Consider the following 28,000-nt stretch of genomic DNA (forward strand, 5'->3'; position numbering starts at 1 on the left):
AGATCAATACAAGCAGGCCTATGGAGGATTTGCCCAAAAAGCATGTTAGCCAAGTAGATGTTTGTGTACAAGGAAAGATGACTGCCTGAGGCACTGTAGTATCATCCTGAGGGCTAGCATTCACAGTTACTGTCCATTTTGACAAATAAGGAGTAATTCAGGACAGAAAATCTCAGTTTGATACGAGATGTTTAACCAGAAATTAGTCACTTTATATTTTATTGCTGTCAAGGTCTTACTCCTTACTTGTGACTCTCTGACTGTTAAACCGACTGTATAATTAATTTAAAATAGTTCTTAATTGATTTTATTAAACTTATTATATTGACCACTGTCTTAATATTGCACTGGCTGTCGACTGATGCGGTCCTGACTTTAATGCTACTAGAAAAAAGACTATCCGCCACTGTGTTGATGCATGTAGCGGTGACAAATTGCCACTCTCTGTTCATTAAACAGCTGATAAAAGGGCCTCTTATTTACGTATTTATGTATCTGTTTCTTGATGCTGCTCTGACAGATATTATGTATAATAGCACAAAGCTGCAGCGGTGGGGTGGGGAGTAAAAAGCAACCAGTGCTTTCAAGCTGTTCAGACACGACCTCGGAGTGTGTTCACGGGCCTCCGTGCGGCTCACAGAGGCGGAATGATGAATAGACGAGGTGCTGTCGTATGCCCACCACGAACGAAAACTTCACGTTTCTGTACCGCTATTCATCAAGTCGGGGGAAGTGAGTTTACGCATCTATCACCTGTCAACGATGTGCACGCTCCCCCCAAACCTGCCATTATAGAGTAATTAGATTTCTCTTTGAGTGAAGGGGAGAGGCCCGTGGTACACAACACAGTTCGGTATTTGTTTTTTTGGAAGGAGAAGAGAAGATATTAAGCTTTTTGTGTAGTTTGACTGTGGGGTTGCAGTTTAAGAAAGCGTTCGCAGTCCCTATTAATGGAAGGACACACATAGACGCACACAAAACTCACACCCTGCGTCCTTGCTTCATCCCGGAGTTATTCACAGAGGCATAAAACATTCAGAGTGCTATTCTCTGTCTGATTGGCAGCGTACAATACCGTGGAACATCACGGAGGAGCCATTATTGTGGCAACTTTTGATGTTTAAAAACGGCAGTGTTTAATTTAGCTCCACTTTTTTTTTCCCTCACTTCCACTTGGTCAAAGTGAATCATTTGCATGCGCTCAGAGAGAGAATTAGCCGGCGAAGGTAATCAAGCAGCCCTATTCCGCCAGATGGCTTTCTCTATAGACAGTAAATGGGCACTTTTTAACTGCGTTTTATTCCATGTTTCTGCTTCAGATAGCACTGTCATTGGACGTGATCTACCTGGATAATAAACGTAATTTCTGCAGGCCGTTATTAGATAAGACCTTTCCTGCCACCGCATTAAAACTAACAGCTTTTCAGATCTAATTTTCCATGTCAATGCAAACAAAGAAACCAGGTGTGTTTGTTGTACGTGCAGTAATGCCGTATTTTGTGTCCCACCGTTCCCACTCCATGGAAATTAGGTGGAATATTTATGCAGATTGCGGCAGGACCCAGCCATTGTCGTGTGCGGCGGGGCCGGAGAGCGTTAGACAAAAAGGACGTCTCTGTGCCCCCCTTTCTTGGCGGGGACGAGGCAGGACGTGCCACACGTGCCTGTAAAAGGTCTTCATTTGTTTGTTGTTAAAGATCTAATTAGGAGGATGAGGGGAAACAGGACGGGATGGCAGCTTGTCTAATTAAGAGGAGCGTCCAGGGTTCCCTTTGAACCTCAAGGACGCCCATCTATTAGAGGCCCATCAAAAATGGATTCAGCCTAAGTGCATTTTTGGTTGCTTTCCTTAAATGATTAAAGATGTGCGCTGGAGTGGGCTTTCCCCTCCTCTCCGGGAAGCCGAAACACTTGAAGATTCTGAGCATACCTCAGGCATTTCATCCGTTTTTGCGCAGTTAGCGGGAGAGAGCTTGAACGTCGTCATGCATCTGTGATTTATTCGCGTTTGGGAGTGTAGGTACTGGCAGGATGGGGATTTTCATGCTCGTTTCTGTTTACTGTTCGTAAGCATCTTTCCAGTGCTTGTGCCTATGAATTTCTCTAGTGTGTTTTGGCACTCTCTGAAACAGAATGCAAAAACAGGAATTTGCAACATGCATTTTATTTAGCTTTTTCTTGGAAAGGCGCCTGAGAAAGGTACAATACATAGACAAAAATATGTCGACGGCAAACACCACACCTGTATGTGCTTGTTGAACATTCTTACAAATCGGCCGTTATTAGATAAGACCTTTCCTGCCACCGCATTAAAACTAACAGCTTTTCAGATCTAATTTTCCATGTCAATGCAAACAAAGAAACCAGGTGTGTTTGTTGTATGTGCGGTAATGTCGTATTTTGCATCCCGCTGTTCCCGCTCCACGGACATTAGGCGGAATATTTATGCAGATTGCGGCAGGACCCAGCCATTGTCGTGTGCGGCGGGGCCGGAGAGCGTTAGACAAAAAGGACGTCTCTGTGCCCCCCTTTCTTGGCGGGGACGAGGCAGGACGTGCCTGTAAAAGGTCTTCATTTGTTTGTTGTTAAAGATCTAATTAGGAGGATGAGGGGAAACAGGACGGGATGGCAGCTTGTCTAATTAAGAGGCGCGTCCAGGGTTCCCTTTGAACCTCAAGGACGCCCATCTATTAGAGAGGCCCATCAAAAATGGATTCAGCCTAAGTGCATTTTTGGTTGCTTTCCTTAAATGATTAAAGATGTGCGCTGGAGTGGGCTTTCCCCTCCTCTCCGGGAAGCCGAAACACTTGAAGATTCTGAGCATACCTCAGGCATTTCATCCGTTTTTGCGCAGTTAGCGGGAGAGAGCTTGAACGTCGTCATGCATCTGTGATTTATTCGCGTTTGGGAGTGTAGGTACTGGCAGGACGGGGATTTTCATGCTCGTTTCTGTTTACTGTTCGTAAGCATCTTTCCAGTGCTTGTGCCTATGAATTTCTCTAGTGTGTTTTGGCACTCTCTGAAACAGAATGCAAAAACAGGAATTTGCAACATGCATTTTATTTAGCTTTTTCTTGGAAAGGCGCCTGAGAAAGGTACAATACATAGACAAAAATATGTCGACGGCAAACACCACACCTGTATGTGCTTGTTGAACATTCTTACAAATCTACATTCGTATGGACGTTGCTTTGGTTCACCTCATTCTACTTTTTATGTTTTTGTAAGGAGATTTCAGTTTGTAATATTTATTTGTCATATTCATTAATTTAGTCAGTTTAAGCCGTGAAAACAACATTTTATTTGACCGGTGCCTAATTAAACGAAATATCCAAACATTTTATGTATTAATTTAAACGTATCAACATGAAAATGGTCCTTGTGAAGACTTAAAAGACTTAATTTGGTTAAGTGAGTTGTTGTAAAAGAGTATATTTACAGTGTGACTTAAAAAAAACCTTTGTTTACGAATATTTTTGTTTGAGATTCACACTGGTGTCCACATACTTTAGGTCATGTAGTGCATAAGCAATAGCAACACGTCTCTGGGTCTTTAATAGATGTGTTTGGTGACCAAAAATGCAGCCATTGTTGTTTTTCCATTAGAGCAGACTGAAGGTTTGGGCTGAGGTGAGCAGTCAGCAGACTAGCGGTGGATAATTAATGAGTGATTGGAGAAGGTCAGAGCAGCGCAGCTACAGCCTGTGAGAGAATCAACTTTCCTTTCTCTTTTCTTTTATTTATATTTCTTTATCACTCCCTCAACTCTTCTTAAATGTAGGCTGGCATAGACCTCATTTGTTCTGCTGTGTATATCTGAGATCCTCTGAAACTAATTAAAGCAGAGGAAAAGGAAGAAGAATCAAATGTAGTACCTCACCAAGGCTGCTCTAATGAGATGCTCTCTGGGCTGATAGTTTGGCTGAGATAAAACTCTAGCAAAGGGACTATATTGACTATTTATAAACAGTTAGCGCAGGTACACTGGTGTTCTGTGAGTTCTTTCCATCCCTCTCTTTAACACCTTCCCTCAAGTTCACAGTTCTACGTCTGTAACAACAGCAGGCAGTGCAGGACGGGGTCAGCTTAATTACACCCCATCAACTATGGATAATTTTCAGGTCTTCTTCTCAGCTACAAGGTTACATCTTCTCATATTTGTCTGCTTTTCACACAGAGAGTGACAGACTTAAGTTTGGTTATGTAATAGTTGTTTTTCATCACATTATGTTTGCAAGCAACATTTTGAGAATTAGCATATCATTTTATTTATATATTTGTTTGTGTACAGTGGCCCCAAAAATATTTAGATGCTGAAGTCACACTTTTAAATGTCTGAATCTTATTGCATTATGTATGAAATATCAAACAAAGTAGCATCAAATATTTTTGAGAAGTATTTAATTTCCTTTTATTTTGAAATAAATAGATATTTTGATATCTATTGCAATGACATTCATACATTTCTTTAATGTGACCTTACTATTCAAAAGGCCACTGTTTGTAATATTTAAAAGCATACTTTTATTCATAATAGTTTGGTCAACAAACTGACACAAACACACACGTACTCACACACAATTAAATATTCTTATATTTGTAAATATTTTGACATTAAAGAAAAATTAACCACATTTTATAAATCTCATAAAGAGGATGACATGATTCAATACATGCTTTGTAGTTTGGTAAAAAATGTTAACCAAATAACAAGAATACCAGACAGTAGTATTCTAGTTATTTTCCTGCTTGATGTATTTGTGAATGCTGAATCCAAATTAGCATTTCAAATGATGAGCGTTCCTTTCTCAGAACATCTATTAAGGTCAGTCAGTTTTTATGTAATCATCAAAAGTTTTTTTAAACCATGACTTCTGTTTGCTTATTTGATCTGTAGCGTGTCAGTATCTCCATCTGCAGCAAACCCAAGTATTTATAGCATTATAGTGTAAAGTGGTGGTCTTCACACACTTGTTACACTGTAACATTCACACACACAGTCACACTGAGGGGAAACAGCAAGATGTGGCTTTACAAACTCACCATCTATCTTCCCAGTGCACGCTGCATTGTACAACCACGCAAGTCAGATATTAAGCATTGCCTCATAACATTACTATGCAAAGTCCTATTTCCCCCAATGATGGAGTCCCATCCCTCCTCCTCCTCCCTTCCTCCTCCTCCCCTGTACTGTATCTCCCAGGCTTCCCCGATTACGGTTTCTATTCCTCGCCAAGCGACCAACGGGGGCCCCCCTTCTCCTTTGCGGACTATGGCTCCCTGGGCCCCCAGGCGGCTCAGCTGCTGCAAAGCGAGCATGCCACATCAGCCTGCAACTCCCCTCTCCAGCACCTGGCCAGCCCGGATCAGTATAAGAGCCCAGGTGTGTACCCGCCTCTCCTTCATTCAATGATTGATTTGATTCATGCGGTTTATTCATCACCCTGCCATTCATTAAAACAAGAGAGAAAGAGAGAGGGGGGACAGATGAGAAGTGAAAGCGAGGGATTTGTGCATCCTTGCAGTTTGCTGCATGTTGAATTGTGGTAGCATTGTCATTTCGCCTGTGGATTTGAGGGAGTGTATATACGTGCCCGCTAATGCGTATGTACTGTCGAGATATATGCGATTTGGCTGCGCTCACAATCCCTGTGCAATTAACCAGGAGATGTGACGTATGCGTTCATGCTTGCCAGTTCATATCTCCTGCAGTGCATACTCAGACACGTATATATGTATTACACACCCATCGGCTCCATACCGCTCAACTGTCAGTCTGCTGGCATGTGATAAATGATATCCAAACATCCGACGTCATGTACATGAGTATAAAATGACAAGCCATTTGTTGGAAGTTGATTGTATTGCTTAGTTGCCGCATTTGGACAAAGTATCACATATTGAGATGTATTGTTAATGCATCCCTTTTGTTTTTGTTCTGTATGCATTCTGTTTGTTCACACATACAGTGGCTCCAAAATGTATTTAGACACTTAGAAGGATAGTTCACCCAGAAATGAAAATTCTGTCATCATTTAGTCACCCTTGTGTCATTCCAAACCTGTGTGACATAGGTTCTCTTGTGGAACACAAAAGAAGATATTGAGAAATGTTTCCTGTTTTGTGTTCTGATGGGGGGGGAAAATGTCATACAGGTTTGGAACAACATGAGCGTGAGTAAATGATGACAGAATGTTCATATGTGGGTGAACTATCCTTTTAAAATAAATGAATGTCATTGCAGTACACACAAAATGACAAACCAAGTGGCATTTATTCTAAAGACGAATAGAACAAGCACACTTTTCAAGCAAAATATTTCATAAAAATAAGTTTGTGAGGTTTTAAATGATAAAACACTTGATTAAACTTGAAGAGACTTCAAGTATTTGGGTACTTTCTGGTTGTCAAATGTTAGTGGAACAGTTCCATAGAAATCTCAGATGAAGCAAGAAAAAAAATCCTCTTGGTTTGCTGTTTTGTTATCTAATGCAAATAAGTTCAGGCATTTTAAATGTGGCTTAAGTGTTCAAATACTTTTTGTGGCCACTGGATATAGAATTACATAAACTAATAAGTGAAAATAGCAAGAGTGTGTAGCATGGATGAAAAGACGTCTTGTTTTGACAGCACATTTAAAGGGAAGAATTTTGCTATTTCCAAACTCTTGGCATATTTTTTAATGCTTCATGGTAGTGCACCACTGAACTGACGTTCGGCCATCTTAAAACAGTAGTGCTCCACTTTATATTCAGTAGCCTGTAGTTCAAAGGAAGGCAGTCTTGAGATCTTGGCAATAAACAAGACACATCTTAGCGAAAAAAGGAAAAATAGTGCCGTCAAGAGCCATGATAATGGCTAATAAACTGTCTTGCAGACATTAAGGTATGTGTGGATTAGGCATCCACGCCAGCAACCAGACTGTTTCTGGTTAGGGAATGCCAAGGAATGTTGATGGTATTGGCGGTTGCCGATTATAATGTTCTCTACATTTCTTTCAACCATGTGAGCAATATACTGTACTTAACCTCCAAGATGTGTCCTTTTGGCAGCACTTTCCTTTTTTTTCTGTAAATTTAATTTTAAATGATTGCATGATCTTAGGCACATAATAGGAGTTTTTGAAATAAATCCATCATAGTTGGTAGTGTGTATGAATTCATTTCACAGCAGTATTGAGCTACAAAAACAATTTCCTAATCTGTTGATGAGCACATCCCCATTGATGGCTTCAGCAAATCAACATGTCTTATTAGCGCTGGTCTATTGGGAATACTGAAGCCAGTCATAGCTCAGGACGTGATGCTAACCAGGGCTGTCACTTACAGTGTGCTGGTTTCCCCCTCTTATTTTAGAAGCCTTTATTCGTGACAAGGGAAAGGCTGATTTGACTGTGTAAGCTTTGATCCAGATCAGTCCAAGAACGATTTCAAGATGGAAGTTAACACTTAGGAGAACTTAGGAAGTATGTCATTGTTTGTCTGACACCCTGCAGATGCCCTGAAGCTTCATACTGTGCTTGCTCAATTCCTGAAATATTGACCACCAAAATAATTTGAATCCGTATTTTTGTTTTAGTTTTGTATTGCTTAGTTTTTTGTTTTCCAGTAAACAACAACAACAAAAAAACTAAGATGGATATATTATACTCATTTATTCTCTTTAGCCTATGATGTTGCTTGAGAATATAGGGGTTTCTTAGTTGTTTATAGTTTATCTGCATGTTCTATCTTTATTTTATGAGCTAGGTTTTTTGCTTTTTATATTGCTTAATGTTTACAATTGTACAGCATTTTGGTACAACACTTGTTGTTTTTAAATGTGCTTTATAATAAACATGAACTTGAACTTGAAATTAATTTACCTGAAATGCAAAATTGTAAAGGTAAAGAAAAAGAAATATTGTTGCTGTTGTTCAAAAACAATATCTTGAATTAAGTGTTTTCTTTTTTGGTCATATTATTGTTTTTTATTATTATTAATATGATTAAAATCATGAATCTCAATTTTATTGAAAAGATTTATTCACGTTTTAGTAATAATAAGTGTAATTCAGGATATACTATTATATATGATTATATTATTAAAATAATCTTATTTATTATTTATTTTTAAATTTTTATTTTTATATTTTTTAAGTTTGCTTCTAAAGTAAAAATTTTTTTTTTTTTAAGATGTTTTGGTATTTTTACTTTTTTTTTTTTTTTTTTTTTTACTTAAAAACAAGACAAAAATACTGATTACTAAATTATTTACCCATTACTTTCCAGGACTGTAATTATTATGTCAATTTGTTATCCCTTGCTAATTATGCATCATATTTTGCATCATAGTGGGCTAGCTGCAAACAGGATGTACACTAGCAACATCCATTTTCCCTTCCTCTCAGATCTAGCTGTGGATATACATGCTTTCCCATCATCCCTAGAAGTAGCTGACGCTATTTTGATACACTGCCATTTAGAAGTGAGAGCTCTGACTGTAGAGCCGCTCACCTCACCTGTTGTCTGTGTTCTCATTTGTGTGAAAAGCAGACGGATTGTGTGAGTCTGCCTCGTTCGGTTTACCCACGGCGGCATATTGCCCCCATCTAACGTATTTGCTCTCTTACATGAGCCCTCCAGGCTAATATTCCATTCACACAGATATCTTTTACCCTCCTGAGTTTTTTGGAGGCTGCTGCAGTAATAGACTCCCCCTTCAATGGGCACTGATCTGAAGGCCTCCGCCTGTGGAGGAACTTGATTTAATATTCGCTTATTAATGAAAGTGTCATAGAGGGCCGTGCGTAGGAGAAAAATTGAGCATGGCACAGCAGGGGGCCTCAAAGTTTCTGAGAGCATTCATTTAATTTAATTCATGCATTTGTTTTTATTTTCCTTAATTCGCCTCTCAACAGCAATGAAATGGTGGGGTCATCTGCAAATGACAGCAGCCATGGCTCAAGTGGTCTGATATAATTAGTCTAATTGTAATTTTCCCTCCAAAACCCCCCAGCCCCGCCTTGCTCCTTTTGCAAATTTGTCAGTATTTCTGCTGTGTGGATTTGTGTTTAGGTTCAGAGGTTCCGACTTTGGGAAACAAACTTTGCAGCCAGGATCCTCACATCTGAAAATCAGTGTTATTTTAGTATTATTTATGTGCTATAATATGTATGCTTTTTTAAATATTACTATTAATATTATTATTTCAGTTTTAGTTAGTAATCTTAGTGCTTAAACTTGTTTCAGTTAGTTACAAAATGTCTAGTTTGTTTTTTTATTTAGAACAGGTTTTTTTGTCAATTGAGAAATCTTACCTAACTTAAATATTTCTTTCTAACCATGAAACTCTATTTTGCTTTTTTTTAATTATTAAAATATGTTTTTCAAACTTTTCACAGTTGGATATCATAAACCGCTAATAGCTGTTTGTCCTTTGAAATTTTTTTTATTGTGTCTGTTGGTGAAACGGCATCTGTCATAAAAACATGCCAACACATCATTTCTCATATGTTTGTTTTGTGTTTTTAAATGTTAGTTCTAGAGACAACTTTATTAAAACTTTGATAAACTTCTGATTCCACAAGTTATTTAAATAAAACGTGTACATGGCAACATCTTTGATTAGAATTGCCCATGTCACTTACATCAGCGAGGGCTAAACTATCATTTTTACAATTTGACTTAAAATATATTTTATGTTGAATCTCTAAGCAAAATGACCCAGCAACATTTTATTTATTCACCAAAGTCAAGTTTTACTTGCAATTTGTGCTTGGTGAGGGTTTAATTTCGTCTTCCGGGCTTCATCTTCAACAGTTTCTGCTTTCAGACTCAAATGTAGCTTCAGCAAAAGTGGAGTCACGCTCGCAGTGGAGAGGAAACTCCATGATTCAGTCTTCAACGCATTTTACCCAAGACACCCTCAGCAATTTCCTGGTTTCCAGGCAGCTGCTAGGCCTGATAGCCCCCTGACGCTAACTGCCAGATAATCACCACCGTATATATTTAAAAAAAAATAAATAAAAAAATTGAGGAGGAGAGACCACTTTCTCAATGACAGGTGTTGATTAGATAGGGTGTGTTGTGGCAAAATCCCCCGTGCAATTTTCAGAAAGGGACTGAAGAACCGGCAGTCAAATTTGAAGGAGGATGGGTGTAGAGTACTTGATATGAGATTGGGAGAAAGGGAGTGTACGAGAGCGGAGAGAGGGTGAGGTTATGATAATGAAAGGAACCTGCAAGGAAGCAATTCATTCTCACTCACACTTTTAAATATCACTCCATCACACAGCAGTCCAGCTCACCTAAAACCTACCTGAGTAGCATGCATGCCAGGTGAATGCTGGCAAGATGCGTCTGACACACATAAGCGTACTTTCATCTGCATGAATGATGAGATGTATTGCTGCAGTTGTCGCTAGCTTGAAGTATAGCTGACTAGTTTGTGTTATGCAGTGTGTGTGTGTGTTTATCTGCAAGAATTGATGACCAGCTTCTTTATTTTTCATTTCATTCCTTTTGGATGAACCATAAAGAAGACATTAGGCCTCTATTCCTGAAAAACCTCAGGCAGTATAAACATACACACACAACGTCCTTTCAAAATATGATTTTGTGCTTATAGTGCATGCTTGTGCTAAGCTTGTTAGTCGTACTACACACCAGCAGTCCTGACTAGCAACCTTGCTCACATCACTGTTGGCACGGCCGCTTCTCCGGCAGGCACCAACCCACCCCGGCCTGGAGCCTTTCCTGGAGCCAGCAGTCCCGGGCCAGTGGCTGACCTGTATGGCCCCACCAGCCAGGACTCCGGTGTGGGCAACTACATTAGCGCTGCTAGTCCCCAGCCCGGCTCCGGCTTCGGACACAGCATTGCTGTAAGTACCCTATTCACCCCCCAGCAGTCCCGGGCCAGTGGCTGACCTGTATGGCCCCACCAGCCAGGACTCCGGTGTGGGCAACTACATTAGCGCTGCTAGTCCCCAGCCCGGCTCCGGCTTCGGACACAGCATTGCTGTAAGTACCCTATTCACCCCCATAACTGTTTATCTGTTCTGTGCCACCTAATTCATTCACCACCTTGCCCGAGTTAGCGCTTTTAGACTCATGTAGCTGCTATTGTAGTTTTTATAGAGTGAATATTCTTTGCCATAGTTTGACTGGAAAAAGTCCAGATTGAAAGTTCCTTTGGAAAGCAAGCAATTGGCTCAGCAGGTTGATCAAATTCCTAGTCGACTGAATTGCGTTGACATTTAAACTTGTTGAATATGTTTAAACATCAAGAGGGAATTCACTAAAAATAACTTTTTAGCATTTTTATATTGTAGCATATTTATAATCAGTATTATAGCGTATTTGCACTTGATGTCAGATTTGTTTTAGCCCTCAGTTCACGTAATTGTGTAATAGTGCAAATATGCCCACAAAATGAGCTGAATACAATTTGCATGGCACAGTTCACAATTTTGCAGTCCCAAATGCAGCAGAAAAAAATATCTTTGAAGCATTTTTCACTCAGAAATGTTTAGTAGATTTTACAAATAATTACAAAGAAACAGCAAAAAACACTTTCACTGGTATTTTCTTGTAAAACATACTCTAATAATCTTTATTCATAACTTTTTTACTGTATACCTAACTTGATCCATGCACCATACAAAATAAAATTCTATTTAAATAGAATCCTGTTGCAATTTGCATAGAAATGAGGCATGCTTGTACAAAAAGAATGACGATCATTTTAAATACACTTTTTTACACTGAAATACCTTGCACAAAAGTGGTGCATCTTTTTAATGAATTCCCTCCACATCGTTGTCTAGCTAATAAATTAATTAGCTAATACATTTTAAACAGTGGCGGGCCGTGCATTTTACACCTAGGCCTTCAGTGGCGTCCTACATAAATTAATCCATCTCTTCATACCATCATGATGCCACAGCTATAGAAACCATAAATATTACACAGTAACGCAGTATAACAGGGCACTACATAACAGACAGGTATCTTATGTAGCGAGAATGAATGCCATAGAAAGAACCCCAATTAACAATTGCGTGAAACCTCATCTGTAGCTGAAGCATTAACCTAACAAAATGACACAAATACAGTCCATCCGATGTTCTTACAGACATTTATTCACCCAAACGCATTTATACCTTACAGATAGCATTGGTATAAAACAAATAAGGGACCGGCTAATACAGCTCCACTCGGGAAACTGAGATATTCTCAGTTTCTGTATATCTGGCTTTATATCGCGCAAATAACATCAGCATACGTCAAAGAGTCAAAAATGAAAATTAACCTACCATACTCTAGTGGTTTTTCATCTTCACGAGTCTTTCACAGAGCTGGTGCCGAGGAGGTGTGTGGTTGTTTTTCGCAGTCATTAGGACTACTGTTTTTAGATTTACTAATTATAGTAGGCAAATATTTTTACAAAATGCACTGAAAATCTAAACCTGAGAAACAGTAATAAAAGTTTTACTAAGTTTTAATCAACCAAGAGAAAAGCTATGAACTGAAGAGAATAGACTATTGGAAATAGTTTAATACACATTCATTAAAAAATATATTAAAACTAAATCAGTGATTCTGATAGTGTTTAGGCCAGCAGAGAAGGCTTTGCTTGCCCTGACGGCCCACCACTGATTTTAAAATTGAATTTGTGTTGAAGGAATAAATAATTCTAACACAACTAATAGGACTAAAAGAATGTGTGATATGCGGGTATGTGAAATCAAAAGAAGCAAATACATGTGGAAAAAGTACTAAATAAATCATCTCAGATGCATTAGGTTGCAATGGGTCCAAAGGTGTAATAGATGTGCATGTTTTACCCATACTAATTATCAGGAATAAGGCTATAAAAACGTCTCTTTTGAAGGCTGAAAAATGTGAAATCACAGTCTCATTAGTGCTAAGCAGGTGCCCTGGCAAATAGCTCAAGTTAGATAGCGTTGGTTTTAGCATTGCTAACATTTCTGCATTCCCACCAGCATTCCTCTCTCTCTCAGGCAACTTCAGGATAACAAACTGTGAACTTGTACCGGCTGTCAGCAGCAGTGTGATGTGTCAGTGTGCTTTTGTTCATGTGCCAGCCTGGAGGACAGAAATCTCACAATTAGTTCTTCTCTCATTTTCAACCCGGTATTTTGTTTCCCGCACACAATGGCTTTTTTATTTTTCGAGCAGATGATGGGCATACCAGAGGCAGCCTTTGAAAGGTCCCCCACACAAAGTGCATATGTAAATCAATAAGGCGATAATCAACTCTTGTGAGAAACCCTGTCATAAGAATATGTTGTCTTGCCCTTTGAAGCCATAGGCATTCATTATTCCTTCCGTGCATTCGTTTTTAACCTTTAATGGAGCAGAGAGATGGAGCAGGAGTCAGGTGGAAGAGAAAAGGAGCAGGGCTGACTCGCAGGGGGGTTGATGAGGGCACCGCACTAAATCACAAGCTGCCGAGGGAATTACCGGCTCCGGACGTTTTTTGAACCGCCGTCCAGATCTGCTGGAAAAATGAATAAGAGCCTTTGTATGTGAGGACACTGTTTATTGCCTATCTGCACACACCTCTGATTCATTCTGCTTTCAATGCCCCTCCAATCTCTTGTTTGTGAGGAAAAGCAAATTACTTTTTTTCTCTCTCTCTCTTCTGCCCTTAAGTACAGTTTGCAAAACAGACCGGGCACTCATTAAATCTAAACGGGATTTTCAGAATAACAATGTCACCTTGCGCTTGACTTTCAGATGGAGTTTTTCTAACCTAAATAGTCAAATTTAGGTTGGCCTCAAACCCTCAGAACATCTCACTAGTGATTGACAGTGTTCTAGAGGAAGAAAGACTTTTTTCTTCAGCTGTCTCACATGAACTGCTGTTTCTGTTAGCCTCTGTAGCATCCTCACAAACTGAAAAGCTTTTTTATAAAAGATTTATTTCTATAAATGTATCCACCATTTTCTTACGCACCTTGATCACTTGCGAAAATTATGGGAGTAACTTCTGTTAAACTGTAAACAATTAGCTTGTGAACAAAATAATAATTTTTTAAAAACTGGGTACATTAAGGTGACATTATTCTACTCTCCCTTCAGCCATTAAAAGGAAATTTTAAATTGTTAAAGCATTAACAAATGACTTTCTAAAAACCACGCTTAACCCCCAAATCTCGATTCTTTCTGCAGATATATTACAGACATGTTAAATATCACTGTGGTAATGTCTATATGTTGCCATAATCAAAAATTTCCATTAACATTGAGAGATAGTATTTCAAAGTGATTACAAATATTGTATTTACCTGCTTTAGAAACATTCCAGTAAACACTGCTAATAGGGATTAGAAGCAGAAAGGGGAGACAATTACATTTGAAAGCATCTGTGTGAAAACAAACCTGCAAAGAGACGTGAGGATTTTTGGGCAGAAAAATGAGAGATTCTTAGTGCATTCCAGTGAATTATTCATGGGATGTATCGTAAATTAAATCAAGAGAGCAGACCACAAATGCACAGTGTATGTTGTCTTTTTTCATATTGTTACAGCGGAATACAAGGGAAGAAAGAAAATAACCAGGAGGAAAAGAATGCAGTGGATTCAAAAGAGCTCTTGCCATAGATATTCTTCTTATACCAGTTCACATTAAAATACCAGGCGTTACGTTATTTCTCTGACGTCTGAAAATAGAACACAAAGGAAAATTTACAGCTCATTCAGTCAAACTAACGGATAAGGATTATTTGTAGTGCAACTTTGTGATTTGAAATGATAAGTTTCAGTATTTTTGAGCCAAACTTCCCCAAACCGGAAGTGCCTCCCATAATTTAAAACGCAGTAGGCTCTTTAGGAAACGGGTGGATACATCTGGCTAATGTTTACACTCCCCAGTGTTTGGACAGGAACCTGATGCAGGTGAAGTTCACAGTTCTCCTGCTCAGATTGTGGTTATGTGTGATTTCTGACAGCATTTGTCTCTTGCTTATGTTTGCTGCATGAATTGTGATTTCAGATGAATTCATTAATGTTGTTATTGTTGGCATGAATGTAGATGATTACAATATATGCAATTACTTGATCTTTGTTGAAAAGCATACTTTCCATGCTCTCTTGTTCTTTGAAATGTACATATTTCTTTCCATTTTACTCAATTTTTTTGGCAAAAAAAAAGATTTAAATGGGGAGAGCAGGAATAAATGTAACACTTTTTGTTTCCCAGAAGATTTTTTTTAGCCTAAATTAACCTCAAATATCTTTGATTACCAGCCTCTATTAAATTTACCTAATTGAGATGGAAAACATTAAACAAGTAATCAAGTATTCTGCATAATTTGAAATGGTGGTACAGTATGTGATGTAACAGAAAATTGAAAATGTAATTATGTGAATGATTCTAGTTCATGTAATTGTCAGTCTACTGTTTGTCTGCTTTTTTTTAATGTATGTTAAGTTTTATAAAGTTTTTTAATTATTATTTTTAGTAGTAGTAGTAAAAAAAAGGCCAACAATGTAACTTTTAAAGGATTTTATGATTTGGTTTATTGTAAATATAATTATGACCCTAAAACTATAAATTCCATATTTTTTTTAGTACGCTTTTAAATTTATTACAACTTTTTTGCTTAATTTGCTTCCACACTGTTGCTTGTATATATATTGCAATGTTTCAGTCATGCAGTTTTTAAAAGTCTGGCAAAGGTCACAATCCTTTCAATACAATTTGATGTTTGATACAGTTCATTCAGATGTTAAAATTTGGGCACAATAAGTGTATTGTGCATTAATTTATGACCTATTACATTTACTGAGTGTTACAGTTGTTCTTGCTCTCCCCTGCTGTTCACCTAGATCAGACCGAGGGAATGATGTGGACTGATCTTTATAGTTTATATAACATTCATTCATGCTAGCAACACATGCGATGATTGAAATGACTTACGAGTGATAGACATATTAGCCTTTTCACTCAGAATGCATACTGACACCATTACTAACTGTACACTTTTAGGGTCCTTTGATTGCGACAGCTTTCACAAATGGATACCATTGAAACCTAACAGGTGGTTGGTTGCCATCTCATTTGAGGTAGATATCCTGTACCATGTATGAAATATATATATATTTTGATTTGTGCCTTCATAATTATGTATCTATTCACTACTATCTTCCTGTTCCATCTGCCTATTCATTTTGATTCCCTCTCATTTTGATCTCAGATGAGTTTACATTGAATCTGTGTAGTGCTTTTATTTTTCATCAACACCGTAGGCTTTTACAGGGCTTTTACATCTCAGACAAGGACATTTAAACTTCATATGCAACAACCTGGTTTTCAGAAGTCTTATCTCTCATTGAACATCTATTTTATTATTGATTCCACATTTTGAAGCCCTTTGAAAGCCTCGCTTCGCAAACACCGCAAGTGTGGCGGCTACACATTTCCCCCTTTACTTTTTATCACTAGTTATCCTCCGCCTGCCTGTCTGTCATTCGACTGTTCCTTTCATGCATGATGTCTGCGAGCGGGTCTACTCAGAACTGCGCAGTTGCTTTCTTTCACTGCCAGAGTTGTATTGCGACAGCCACGGCACTGCGCGCCCGACGCACATCGACTCATATCCTCTGTGAAGTGCTGTATTTGGATATTATGCACAGGTGTTGCGGCTTTGATTAGTGTGCACCTGGAAGCGAGCCCTCTTTGCTGAGAAGCTGTTGACTTAGGTGCCATCTGATGTAATTCATCAGGTTTTTCTGATAAGGCGCTGTTTCCGTAATCACTGTGCTTGTATAGCTAGGTCTTAAGGACTTAAAGGTGATTTTGAGTATATGCTGAGATGCCAGATATGGCTCAATCGGAGATGACTCGCTTATTTAAATGCGGTGTGTGTGGATAAGTGGATGCGCATTTATTCGGTCAAAATCCCTCCCCTATACTTAGTTAATATTTGCACCCAGACTGTTTTTTTCTCTCCTACGGTGAAGCATCAAGTGCGATTACGCCAGACTCTGTGGCTCCGTGGCATTTACCTGTGACCTGTCGTCTGGATAAGAGGCCTGCGGACTGCGGTTTGTTGCCCATAATCTTCCTAAAGAGCTTCTCATTTTGTCCTCGAGGCAAAACGGATGATTGATTTAATGAGTAGGTAGAATCGCTCCGTCTGTATGGATTCTCCAAACGTTTGATTGAAGTACACGTCAGCAGTCAGAGAAAGCAACAGCAGCGGAGAGATATTGCAGAAGCAGGTTCTTAACTTGTCATTTCCTGGTTGAATGGACATCCGAAGAGTTTCTGCATGCTTGATACACTAACATATGTGTCGTGTCGATGTCTGAACCCCATGTAGATAAGATGTGTTCGCATAAAAGTGCCAGTGTGTTCTGTATCTGAGCCTAAACGACCGAACCTTATAATGAAAAGATGCTGACGGTGGAGTGATTCTGACGATATAACATCTCTACTTCAATTTAAAGCTGTCGGCAGCAATCTTTCAGCCGGACTGAATCAATACATGGTTTATGTTTAAACTAGATTTACTGTGTAGGATTGGAAGCTTCAGTTCATCAAACACAATGTACTTCCAAAGCCAATTTGTGCTTTTAAAAACCTTGGCTTTATTAGAAAAACAGTTTGTATTTGAAATTCATGTGGATTGTACAAAATGTCAGAATTTATAAACTACAAGCTGAAAGTTTGTAGTTCACCCATTAAAAATAAAGAAATAAATACAGTTTAAAAAATAAAGAAATAAGGTTTTGGAAGTAAAATTTGTTTTCTTATAAAAATATTAATTTTGGGGGGGGAAAAATGCATACATAACGCAATTTACACTACTGTTCAAACAAAAAGGTATGATTTTTTTTTTTCCAAAATACAGTTAAAATGGTAATATTGTGAATTATCATTACAATTTAAAATGTTTTGAGCTAATATTTTTTTTAATGTAATTTATTCCTGTGATGGCAAAGCTGAATTTTCATTACGTGTCACATGATCCTTCAGAAATCATTCTAATATGCTGATTTGCTGCTCAAGAAACATTCATTTTTATTATTATCAATGTTAACAACAGTTGTGCTGTTTAATATGAAAACTGTGATGCATTTGTTCAGGATTATTTAATGAATAGAAAGTTAAAAAATCAGCATTTATTTGAAAAAGAAATATTTTGTAAAGTTATAAATGTCTGTACTGTCACTTTGATTACATTACTGCATAAAGTCTAACTGACCCCATACTTTCGGACAGTAGTGTATTTGTATACAGATCTATCATTTTAGGATGATTTTTTTTCCTCTCAATGGAAGATAATGAAAAATATGTTTTTGGTAGTCAAATGTGTTCAGAGTTGTCACCAGCAAGGCTCAGATGCAGCACACTTTACACACACACACAGACACACCATTTTCCTGAAAGTATGTGTGAATTTTGAGCAACTTCTCTGTTTGTTTCAGCAGAGTTTATCAGGAGGCCCGGGGAAGACTGGCCGGAGTTTCTAACTGGTTCTGTGTACAGGTAAAGGCCATTAAACTTCAAGCACTACAGCGCTGAACGGGAATCTAAAGCTGAGATGGCGCCACACGAAGAACAAACCGAAACGTCTGAATCATCTCAGAAAGAAGAAAAAAAAAACAAAAACAACTAAACAATCTGCTGTACTATACTGAAAACCTGGCTTTTGAATATTTTATCCTAGTGTAGCCCTGACCTTGAATTAGGATTTTATTAGATTTTTTCCTTTACTGTTTTTCCTTTTAGAAGCATTTTAGTCATCTTTTATTGTGTACACGTTGAATCAAGCAACGTTTGTTTGAGTTTCTAGATGTTCTTCATTGTTCTTGAATGTTCTCTGATGAGAGCGACTATGTAAACATAAAATGTCATTTTTTGTTTTGTTTTGGTAGTAATATTCCAATAGCAGTTTTGTTTCACAGCCCTCGTCTATCACGTTTCATACAAGCAAGAAAACAGATTGAAATGACTCAGCTTGAAATGGTGACATTTTTAATTCAAGCATAAACCGCAATGAGTGGGTAACTCAAAAAAATCTTAGTAGCTCTGTTCTATGTTTATTGTGATGTCTTGTTAACCATGATTACCTATTTTGGGCAATAAGAGGACTACAATATTTTCACAGTCCTTTTTTATAAATGTCATTTTTGTTGTCGATGAAAAAAAAAAAGAAAGAAAAGAAAAAGCTTTCCTTTTAATACTTTGTGAAATGAGATTTAAAAAGAAAATAATTCTGAGACTGTATATATTATTCTGTTCACTGCGTCAAACTGTTTCTGAGAGAGAACCATATTTTTGTGATGGTGTCATCGAGGTTGTATCGTGTGCAAACCGAAATATGTCAGTGCAAAAATATCTTCATGGCTCAATGCAGTAACCGAGGTCCATCTGTAGCACAAAGGCCGTGATTTACCCCAGTACGGACGAAACTCAATCGAACACTGTTAGCTCGCTTTGTAAATACCGTCGGCTTTACAACTGTGCAGGTGTCATACCAGCATATGGATTAGATAGTACGTTAAGATGTGCACAGCTTACAAAGAGAATATACTTTACAAGGTATACAGAAATCAGCATTGTAACAAAAGAAAAAAAATCACGACAAAATCCAAAGCACACATGAACTATGATTTCAAACCGTGCCGAGACATTTCATGTAAGCGTTTCATTTGGCGTTCTGGTGTGAGCTTCTTTTTCCCAGCGCGTGTCGAGATTTTTACGCTATCCGAACGATTCGAATAACAAAGGCAATATTTCAGAATGTTTTGAAATTGCTCTACAATTAGGAAAAAAACAATCTTTTCTACCATTACCTCAGTCCTGTGAGAATTACTTTAAAGGAGATTACAAATTAATTTATTTTAGCCTGAGACAGATATTGAAAAAGATATTAAAGTGTTGTTTTGAAATTAAGTAAATCATTGCACTGTGAGAGAATTTATCATTTTCTATTTGCACATGTGAACTGACAGTCTCTAACATGGGTCATGTGAAGGACCGCTGTGGAAGCCGTTTGTTTCTTTCCACACGGGATAACATTTACGAATCTCGAGTCTTGGCTTGCATTGATTCGAAGACTGTACTTTTAAATAATCTCTTTCCAGGGATTTTATTCTAGAATATCAGAGATGACAGATGAGTTTATTGGTAGCAATAGTTAATTTCCTCAGAAACACTGAAGCTGATTGAAACCAGTAGCTGCTACACACATTTGTTGTACATGTGGGGACTGGATTTGATGAGACACAAATGGCATTTAGAAATATGGATGATATTTACAATATGAATTGACTGATGTATGCTGTTATTCGATCTTGTTGAAAATGTTTTATTTTCGTTTATTTAATTTTTTGTTTGTTTTTTTGTTCATTTCACTAAACTAACAGATGAGGCAGAATGCTGGATTCTTTCTCAAGAAGGAGACGTGATAAAAGTAATGAATTAAAAAAAAAAAAAAAAAAAAGGAGAAGAACTTTGTGCTAACTGTTTGAGTTGTTTTAAAAAAGACAAACGTATAAAAAAAGAAAGAAAGAAAATTATCCCGAACATGTTTTGAATTTAAATAGGGATGGATTTTTATCAATATTTTTGTGGATGTTAATGATTATACTAAATATAACTGACAATAATACAGATAATATGTACTGTATTTATCAATTGTTTCTCTTCATTCCCTGTCACCTCATTCAGTAATCTTATGTTGATCATTGTATTTTAGTAGTGTGTGTTAAAAAAAAAAAAAAAATTCTCAAGAAGGGGACGTGATAAAAGTAATACGATTTTTAAAAATAAGTCAAGAAGAACTTTGTGCTAACTGTTTGAGCTGTTTTAAAAAAGACAAACGTATAAAAAAAGAAAGAAAGAAAATTATCCCGAACATGTTTTGAATTTAAATAGGGATGGATTTTTATCAATATTTTTGTGGATGTTAATGATTATACTAAATATAACTGACAATAATACAGATAATATGTACTGTATTTATCAATTGTTTCTCTTCATTCCCTGTCACCTCATTCAGTAATCTTATGTTGATCATTGTATTTCAGTAGTGTGTAAAAAAAAGAAAACAACAGAAAAAGAAAAAAACAAAACAGGAATATGACTTTACCTTGTAAAAGAGTGCTGTCTTGATACCAGTGTAGTGGTCTATACACTTATTGGTTGGTATTTTTCACATTTCCCCCCCTCTCACTCTCCTTTTGTCGTTTTGCCCTTTCTCTATATCTCACTCTCTCTTTAGTGAGTAGTTGTAGGTGTTATGTACTTAATGTTAAGATGTAGAGGTATTCATTAGCAATTGTAGGACCAGTAAGGATAGAACTTTCTCTTTATAATCATTTAAAGACAAAAAATGCTGAGCGTTATTTTCATAGTAATTTTTCCCTTTTTTTTTTTTTGTTCATTTCACTAAACTAACAGGTGAGGCAGAATGCTGGATTCTTTCTCAAGAAGGGGACGTGATAAAAGTAATACGATTTTTAAAAATAAGTCAAGAAGAACTTTGTGCTAACTGTTTGAGCTGTTTTAAAAAAGACAAACGTACAACAACAAAAAAGCAAGAAAGAAAACTATCCCGAACATGTTTTGAATTTAAATAGGGATGGATTTTTATCAATATTTTTGTGGATGTTAATGATTATACTAAATATAACTGACAATAATACAGATAATATGTACTGTATTTATCAATTGTTTCTCTTCATTCCCTGTCACCTCATTCAGTAATCTTATGTTGATCATTGTATTTTAGTAGGTGTGTGTTAAAAAAAAAAAAAAAATACAGGAATATGACTTTACCTTGTAAAAGAGTGCTGTCTTGATGCCAGTGTAGTGGTCTATACACTTCTTGGTTGGTATTTTTCACATTTCCCCCCTCTCATTCTCCTTTTGTCGTTTTGCCCTTTCTCTATATCTCACTCTCTCTTTAGTGAGTAGTCGTAGGTGTTATGTACTTAATGTTAAGATGTAGAGGTATTCATTAGCAATTGTAGGACCAGTAAGGATAGAACTTTCTCTTTATAATCATTTAAAGACAAAAACAAAAAATGCTGAGCGTTATTTCCTTAGAAATTTTTCTTTCTTCTTTTTTCTCCTTTTTGTTCCACTGTTTTGCTGGTCTCACATGGTTTCAACTAACCAAAGCTCTCACTGATGAAATCTAGGAGAAAGAAATTGCTGTACGACAGAATTGTAATCAAGGCATTAATTGGATCCCCACCCTTGAATGTTTTAAAAGGGGTGTGCCATACTACCTTAAATGCTAATGCTAGATATGTTTTACTTTCGTTCTTTTTTAAGAGGGATGCAAGCTATAATTATGAAGAGGGTGATTTTATTACATGAATTAAAAATTCATAAATATTTTTTTAGTAAGTTCTAACAAAGTAATGATGATATAGGCTAATCATTATAGATATGGATAAAACTGTCATGGGTTTTTGATATCCCAGTGGCCTACGGCACTATTCCTTTTTTTGTTTTTTTTGTTTTTTAATACTTCTTTTTTGGATTTATTTTTATGCCTAGATTAATACATACTTTAGTTTTGAGTCACCTGGGAATATGATTGTTTTTGTACATTTTAATTGCATTGCCAGCTTTTCATTTTAATCCAGCATCTACGTTCGACACCAAACAGCACGTCACACTAATTAGCTTGACTTTAGTGTAAATCCAGTGTCACTCTGAATCTGTATTCCTGAATCACATCTGTTCTCAGGGATATCAAACATGAGCCACCTTCGCAAGGGAGATTTTTATCCTACTAGTGAGTTACGATCAGCACAACTTTTAATGAAAGGTGTCTAACTCAAGTTTATTCAATACATTTGAGCAAAATGTTAAGGTGCTGTCGGGATGAAACGTGCACGGCATTTTCTTCCTGACGACATCTTTATAAAATGCAACGCTAGGCGGTTAGTTGTTCTTAGTTGGACGTCTCTTTCTTAACAAGTTGAGTATCCAGCATCCATTTAGGCTTTGGTACACATTTAGATGGTCCGCAATTAAGGCAAATGTTTAACAGCAGCTGAAGCACATTTCCCTTCTGCTGTGACTCTTGATTAAAATGAAGGCTGGCAACTCTTTTAAACAGTCTTTTCCATTCGTATCCGTTAGCTTACCCAGTTTTTCCCCTAATTTGATTTTGTAGCTTGGACTTTAAGGTAGCATGGCTCTGTTGCCATCATTTTGTTTTCCATGGACAGCAGTTTACAGAGGATGAATGTTACACATCTTGCTAGACTAGTTAAATCATTGGAAAATTGTTGGTTTAACAAAAAAAAAAAAATGAAAATGAAAAAAGAAAATGACCTGGAAGGTGTTGAGTGATTTTGGGAGTGAACTACCGTATCCATTTAAACTTGAATTTTGCGGCAAGTGCTAGGCAATGGCCAAAACGATCATCCCACTAATAAAGCAGCAAAACGTTCTACACTGTAATGTCTAATGTACAGTATACTTGATATATATATGTATAGTGTATATATCTCTTTGTTAAATTGTTGAAACTGCCTCATGACTCATCATCGTAGGTGAACTGATGCTAGTCCACATTGTTCGACAAAAATAAATAAAATAAAAGTTTTGAACCATTTCACTCATGGTTTTTATTTTCAACTTTTTTCAAGCAATTGATTTGTGATTCAAAAGAAATTAATATACCTGCAAAAGATTGTATGCCAGAACATGCACAACGATTAAAATGCACAAAGTTGAATACAGAGCCCAACAGCTCTTGTGTAAGTTTGTTTTCATTCTCACATTTGTTTACATCTGTAAATTTGATTCTGACTTGTTAAAGGCTACACACATAGTGAGATGCATATTATATAATTGTAGAAATACTTCATTAGAGTAATGCTGTGCCACTGGTGTGGGTCATATATATGCTCTGAAAGGGTCACAGGCATAAAATAAATGGGTCATTCCACGAAATCGGTGCCTTTTGCGTCCCTAAGAAATAATCAAACATAGATTTAATATAACAACAAATAAATGTGCAGTTTTAAAACATCATAATACTATGTATGTTTTCATCAATATTACATTAAAAAAAAGTCAATTAAATATTATTTTAAATCATTTAAATAGCATTTATGCTGGTAAGGGTAAGGTTTTTTGCCTGTCCCTCACTATGATTTTTCTTTTTCAGCAGGACTTTTTATTTGCAAAATGAAGGCAAAACGATATAAAAATCACATTTGCATATTGTTCTTAATATAGTGTCATTGTTAAGCATTGTTTTTGGCACAAGTATGCATTTTTTCTATAAAATATAAATCATTGTATTGGTGTCCCCTGATTTCATGTCAGCACTGTTACCCTCATCAAAAAACCCTTGTAAAATAATGTACATTCAAGAGACGATTTCTAGGAGGTTACATCATCTCTCAACCAGGATTCCTACACTTAAAACACAAGCATGTTTCTCTCTCACTTCTATAATGTTCTATTTTTGATGATTTATGAGGCTTGACTGAGGGGAGGGGGGGGGGCATCATGCAACGTCTATCCTGTTACCATTTTTAAAATGTACATTTAAACAATTATTTCTTACATTTAATATAATCAATATCTGCACGTAAAATCCTTTCAAAGTGTACAATATGTGGTTTTGTGAACTTAACTATTAGCTAGCAATTAGCAAATTTGTTTGAAATCGTCAAACCTGTTACTGTCAACCTGTTACTTTTTAGAGTAACAGGTTTTGACATATGGGTAACGGGTGACATTGATTAGGTTTGATCCTGTTTTTAAAGATTGTCTGTGTAAAATTCAAACATTTTAAAGGTTTTAAAGGTATATTATTTGCCTATATCATTCAGTGGCATATGAGTTCTAATTAAACTAGTAATGATTGTGTCGGTAACAGGGTTGACAAAAATACCAAAACATGAGGTAGAAAGATGATAAATTAATAAATTACATAGCCTGAGATGGCACATATACAATTTCTTGTCATTTTAAGGTGTCTTCATTTCATGGATATTTAAAAAATATTTATTAAACTTATTTTATTTTTCCAAGTGGAAAAGGCACTGATTTCGTGGAATGACCCAAATACAATTCAACTAAAAAAAAGTGCATTGATAGAATAATGACATAAATAGGCTTAAGTGGAACAAGTGTCTTTTATTGTTGATTTCCAAGTCTGTGCCCATTATTGTATTTTTGGCCCCAATTCATCTTTTACATGGTAGAAGCAGCTAGATTAGACGGATGCCAACACAGACAGTTCTTGACATGCCCTCATCCTTGATAACCATGAACAAAACTATGCAGGGTAATACAAATATTAAATACAAGTTCACTTGCCAAGAGGATAAACATGGTTTCTGAACACATTGTTATGTGCGGTGAATTATTGGCTGCCATGAGCAAAAAACCAAATTCATTTGACATTTACAAAATAAACGATCCAACTACAATGACTATAAATCACACTTCTCTGTTGTTTATGCATTTATAAAATTGTCGGTTTTGAAATTCTGCCAATTTTTTGTTCGTAATCTTGCATATTGCTGGGCCTGTGCAGTTCATGGTAATATTTTTAAATGTTTGGTTTTATCAGAATGTTACTATTTAAATAATCTGGTACTGTGTTGGCTCTCCATTTGATGTCCATTTTATGAGCCTAAAATACGAAGATTGTTTTAATTAAGTGAAATAATTATAGCGATCTTTATATAATGTTTTGAAATGAGTAGCGAGACATTAAAATGTAATCACCAGAAAAAAGTGAAATCCTTATGTAACACCATAAACAAAATTATTTCCTTAGTACAGTTGGTTCAAATAAAGCTCAAGAGGTCAGAATTTAAGTCGATAGCCTCCAGACCATCTTGGAAAATAAAGTCTTTGGCTTAGAAATCTCTGCCACTGAAATTACACTGCTAAATGTTTTGGTTGTCGAGTTGGTTTCAACTATAACAATAGCTACATCTCGATTTGGACTGTTTTTGTCTTACATTCCTAATTAGAAATGTTTCAGAGTGCAGGATTTAAAAAAAAAAAAAAAAGACTTAAGAAACAAATAGAGGAATGTTCAGGGGGAAAACATGATTTCAGAAACAACACCCTTTCATACATTTTTCCCCAAGATGTACTGTACACAGAATCCAATCAGACAGTCCTATTGTTGTGCGGTACGTTTGTCTTCCCAGAGCCTAATCAAGAGGTGTTTCAAGCGGGATGAAAAATGCAATGTGTGCAGGCTGGCAGAAATTAATGTCATTTTTAATTTAAGTCGCTGTCCCATTCTCAAATGTGAAATTGCCTTGCTGAATGTAAGGTGTGACAACTATTATAAATGTGTGGAAATCCATCTTCCACCCTGCCTCCTCTCCTCTCTCTCTCTCTCTCTGAGTCCTGGATGAGCAAGCTCTCTTCATACAGTCACTATCACTGTAGCTGTCCACCCACACACTTCACTGGAGCCCTTGGATAGTGTCATGACTCATTGTGTTCACGGTTTGCCAGGAGAGAAATACTGAGAGAAATCTCAGCTTCCCTCTTATCAGGAGACCACTTAGACAGGAGAGCTGCAGCACTGCATCCTAACCTGTTAAATCGCAGAAAAAAAACGCCATTCTGTCAAACAGGTCCTCTGAAAGCACGTGGATCTCATAGTAAGGAAGGGGGAGTCTCTTTGTGTCGTATATGTACTTGCGAGCAGGTGTTTGCCACTTGTAGTAGTATGGGAAAAGCTGGTCATTACCTTAGTATAAAGCACAAGTCCCAGTGATGGCAGTCGTGAATTAATGTTAAACCCCACCCGATATACGTATGCTCAAGTTAGTCCCTTCCGAAAACACTCCGTGTACATCGCGGTGTCACAATGGGGTTAATTGTACCTGGAGACCTTTGTGTCACGATGCCTAGCAACAAAGCACTGGCGTAGGTATCAGCTGACTTAAGTACACCAATTAAATCGTTTGAAAAATGACTGCAGGTGTCGGGAACGATCTCCAGAGAACTCATTTGGAGAGTTCTGGGTTCTCTGGTGTATATTTAAGACAGAGCTGCCCTACCTTTAAGGTCTGCCGGTGTGTTTGTACAGGCTGAAAAATATCACAGGCTCCCCTCTGCTCGCTCCCAAAGCCTCTCGGAGAAGTGTTTTAGTAACTCACTCTGCTTTACACAAGGCTTTTATATACACAAGAAAGAACTCCGAGGGGGTTTTGCCGCTATTTTTATGTTCTTGTTGGTGTTTGTTTAACCAGGACTTTATTACGCGGTGCTCTGGTTCTGATTGGTCGATTGCAGCACTCTAAAGTTGAATATTATTTTAAATAGTTCTGGTCCTTGAATTTGATTGGCTGACATGGAGCATAGTCCACTGTAAGAGAGGAGTCCAGCATCAATGAGACTGTTCACTTTATAAAGGCCCATTCACAACAAAGACTGCAAGAATTAGGAAGTCTACATTACAGCTAATAGCTACAATAACGATACAGAGAATATATATTGTTGGAATTACTTTCTGAATGATTTTTCCTGCTGATGAATGATAAAAACCATTTACATCCAATCAGAAGTTTTAAACGGCTCAGGAATTTAAAGCAGCAGACCGCACTTTGCTTGAAATATTGTGTAGACTCTGTTGATAGTTATTGTTCTTGATGTGACGGGCCTTAAAGGGATAGTTCACCCAAAAATAAAAATTTGATGTTTATCTGCTTACCCCCAGGGCATCCAAGATGTAGATGACTTTGTTTCTTCAGTAGAACACAAACGAAGATTTTTAACTCAAACTGTTGCAGTCTGTCAGTCTTATAATGCAAGTGGATGGGAATCACAGCTTTGAGAGTCAAAAAAACTCAAACAAAACCAAATGAAACCCTGCGGCTCGTGACGATACATTGATGTGTAAAGACACGAAACGATCGATCTGTGCAAGAAACTGAACAGTATTTATATCGTTTTTTACCTCTGATTCACCACAATGTCCGAACTGTCCAGAGCGCAAACTGAGCACTTTCAACAGCCGGCGCCTGACG

At 37.1% G+C, this 28,000-nt stretch overlaps 1 protein-coding gene across 4 annotated transcripts in view; it reads left to right on the forward strand.

Moving 5' to 3' along the window:
* The window catches only part of LOC107666187 (RNA-binding protein Musashi homolog 2), a 197,718-nt gene extending 176,975 nt beyond the window's left edge, over positions 1-20,743 (forward strand). Inside the window, exons 6-9 of one of the 4 annotated variants that reach the window (XM_016457380.1) lie at positions 5,204-5,383; positions 10,707-10,861; positions 15,996-16,072; positions 18,443-20,743. In XM_016457380.1, the coding sequence (XP_016312866.1) occupies positions 5,204-5,383; positions 10,707-10,861; positions 15,996-16,037 (377 nt within the window). In that variant the 3' untranslated portion in view covers positions 16,038-16,072; positions 18,443-20,743. Of the gene's footprint in view, positions 1-5,203; positions 5,384-10,706; positions 10,862-15,995; positions 16,073-18,439 lie in introns of all 4 variants that reach the window. The other 3 variants (XM_016457382.1, XM_016457381.1, XM_016457383.1) reach the window with 3 other exon arrangements.
* The last annotated feature ends 7,257 nt before the right edge of the window (positions 20,744-28,000 follow it).

Source organism: Sinocyclocheilus anshuiensis, unplaced genomic scaffold (genome assembly GCF_001515605.1).
Source record: "Sinocyclocheilus anshuiensis isolate Anshui unplaced genomic scaffold, SAMN03320099.WGS_v1.1 scaffold984, whole genome shotgun sequence".
NCBI lineage: Eukaryota > Metazoa > Chordata > Actinopteri > Cypriniformes > Cyprinidae > Sinocyclocheilus > Sinocyclocheilus anshuiensis.